General features: G+C 38.7%; 1 protein-coding gene across 1 annotated transcript; it reads right to left on the reverse strand.

Annotated features, from left to right (window-relative positions):
• Positions 1 to 260: 260 nt before the first annotated feature.
• VTP21DRAFT_1504 (uncharacterized protein) lies at positions 261 to 2,004 on the reverse strand (the record flags this gene model as incomplete). The annotated part of the gene is made up of 7 exons (XM_069391599.1): positions 261 to 277; positions 378 to 536; positions 620 to 715; positions 809 to 1,120; positions 1,204 to 1,373; positions 1,494 to 1,676; positions 1,745 to 2,004. 7 exons carry the CDS (start codon positions 2,002 to 2,004, stop codon positions 261 to 263), a joined length of 1,197 nt encoding a protein of 398 aa, XP_069245388.1.
• Between the last annotated feature and the right edge of the window lie 98 nt (positions 2,005 to 2,102).

Consider the following 2,102-nt stretch of genomic DNA (forward strand, 5'->3'; position numbering starts at 1 on the left):
TTCCCTAGAAAATCAATTTCAGCCTTAGACAAACAAACTTCATTAAAGGATTTGTGATAGACATTTACTCAACATAGTGATCATAAAAAGAGTTGACGTTATCATCTATCTTTTTCACCTCCTCATTCGTTAAGGTCCAAGAGAGACAAAGTTGGACTGCCGTTACGAATTTAGCCCACCCATTCAATATGCTAGGTTAAAAATTTGTAAAAAAAATGAATAAAATGCCGAAATAAAGAGAATGGCAACAGATATGGATACTACAACAGCACCCTACCTAGAAGAAAGTTGATCTTTAAGAAAGACAAGCGAATACATTATAACCCAGTCCATCCATTCCTCAGCTTTGTATCCTTTGTTAAACTTGTAGATATTACGTGGAGGCCTTCCAAAACTGGTCGGGATCTTTTTTCGGCAAGCTTGCATTGATGCTCCAATTTCTTCTAACGCTGCTATTGATAGGATATGCCCTTCGTTAACGTTAGCTCCTTCTGGTAAAGAGAACTCGCCAGCCCAGTGCGAGTACATTAGAGGGGCTAAAGTAAATTGGTGAATCAATTAAATTTTGCAATAATCTACAAGCAAAATAGCCCTATTATAGAGTTCACACTGCGCCTACCAATGTTCTCGAAGAAGAGATGCATGATATCGACGGGAAAAGACGCAGGGAATGAGATTGTGTTGAGATCGAAGAGTATTGATCGAGATTTAATGCCTATATTAAAAAGTTGGATTAAGTTCTAGCACAGTTGAAGATTATATCATATGTAGGTGTAATAAAAATCTACACTCTTATATATTTGCCTACCAGTTTCTTGCACCACAATTTTACGCACTTGCGTAGATAAAGATTCAGCCTCCGTGATCAGCTGCAGTGCTTCAAGTGTCTGTTTATGGGTTCGCAAGACTTGAGTCTGACGTTTATCCAACGGAAAATAAATGTGTCGCCGCTGATTTTGATATGTCCCACGAATCATGCAAAATCGGCATCCTCGGTATGAATTTGTCCCGGTAAGTCCTGCTAGCTTCGATATAGCAGGAATATCTCCAGACCAAAATACAGTGTATGCTCGAAGGGTGAAATCTTCATTTTTTAACCCGTCAAAACAAGGTACTCCAGCTTTAATTTGAGAAGAGATTAATATTATCGTAATTCGATAAACAACTTGTTTATATATACAATAAGTAGAAAATTCGTCATACCTTCAAGCAGCTTTAGCTCATTCACAAGCGGTGCTAAAAAGGAATTGAGATCCTTAGGCTGTTTAGGTCCAGGAATTAACGTTGAAATGAGAAGGTTGCGCTTTTTAACGCGATCTTTTGGCGGTAAATTGTGATTAATAAGAATTACAGGCCAGCATTCGTAAGTTTTTCTAGAAAAAAAAATATTACCAAAGAAATCATTTTGGATATGAATTATCTTGCTTAACTTCAGTGTAGTTCACACCATCGTCATTATCTTCATCATATAGTACATGAAAAACAATACTTACTGTCTAAAGATTTGAAATCCATCGGTAGAGCCTGAAAAAGCAAGATCACGGGGATCCGAAAAAAACCCGGCTTGGACAAGCTCTTTGTAACGCCTGCCGTCAAAAATATCTCCAAACTTATATTCAGGAGAAGCCTGGGACGAAACGTCGGAATTTGAATGCTCAATGTACCGTGCTCTATATCTACAATTCCATACAGTTATTTACAAGAAGTTATTCAAAAGCCTATTTTTGACTTGCCTCACGCTTACCTCAACTCCTCAGATCGCGCAGAATTTTGATATTGTAGACGTAGGCGTTCTATAAGAGGAAAATAGTAAAAAACCCTCCGTGGCCTCCTCATATGCGATGTTGAGTGGCCTTCGAAGCGGTCCTCCGAACAGAGTGGACATCTCTCGAGATGGGCATATTCTCGTGTGAAAGCAACGCAAGAATTAGTGCAACAATCATAGGACTTGGCCTCGAATCCAACAAGCTGCTGTAGTTGGTTTTTAAGCCGATATTGGCTCATTCCACTGACGAAAAATAGCTCGCTTATATCAGAAAAAGCTTTATCCCCAAGGTTGTGCTCGAATTTCAAACTCAGAAATTTTAGTCCCTTGATAATCT

Source organism: Calcarisporiella thermophila (assembly GCF_041956535.1).
Source record: "Calcarisporiella thermophila strain CBS 279.70 unplaced genomic scaffold VTP21scaffold_116, whole genome shotgun sequence".
NCBI classification, from domain to species: domain Eukaryota; kingdom Fungi; phylum Calcarisporiellomycota; class Calcarisporiellomycetes; order Calcarisporiellales; family Calcarisporiellaceae; genus Calcarisporiella; species Calcarisporiella thermophila.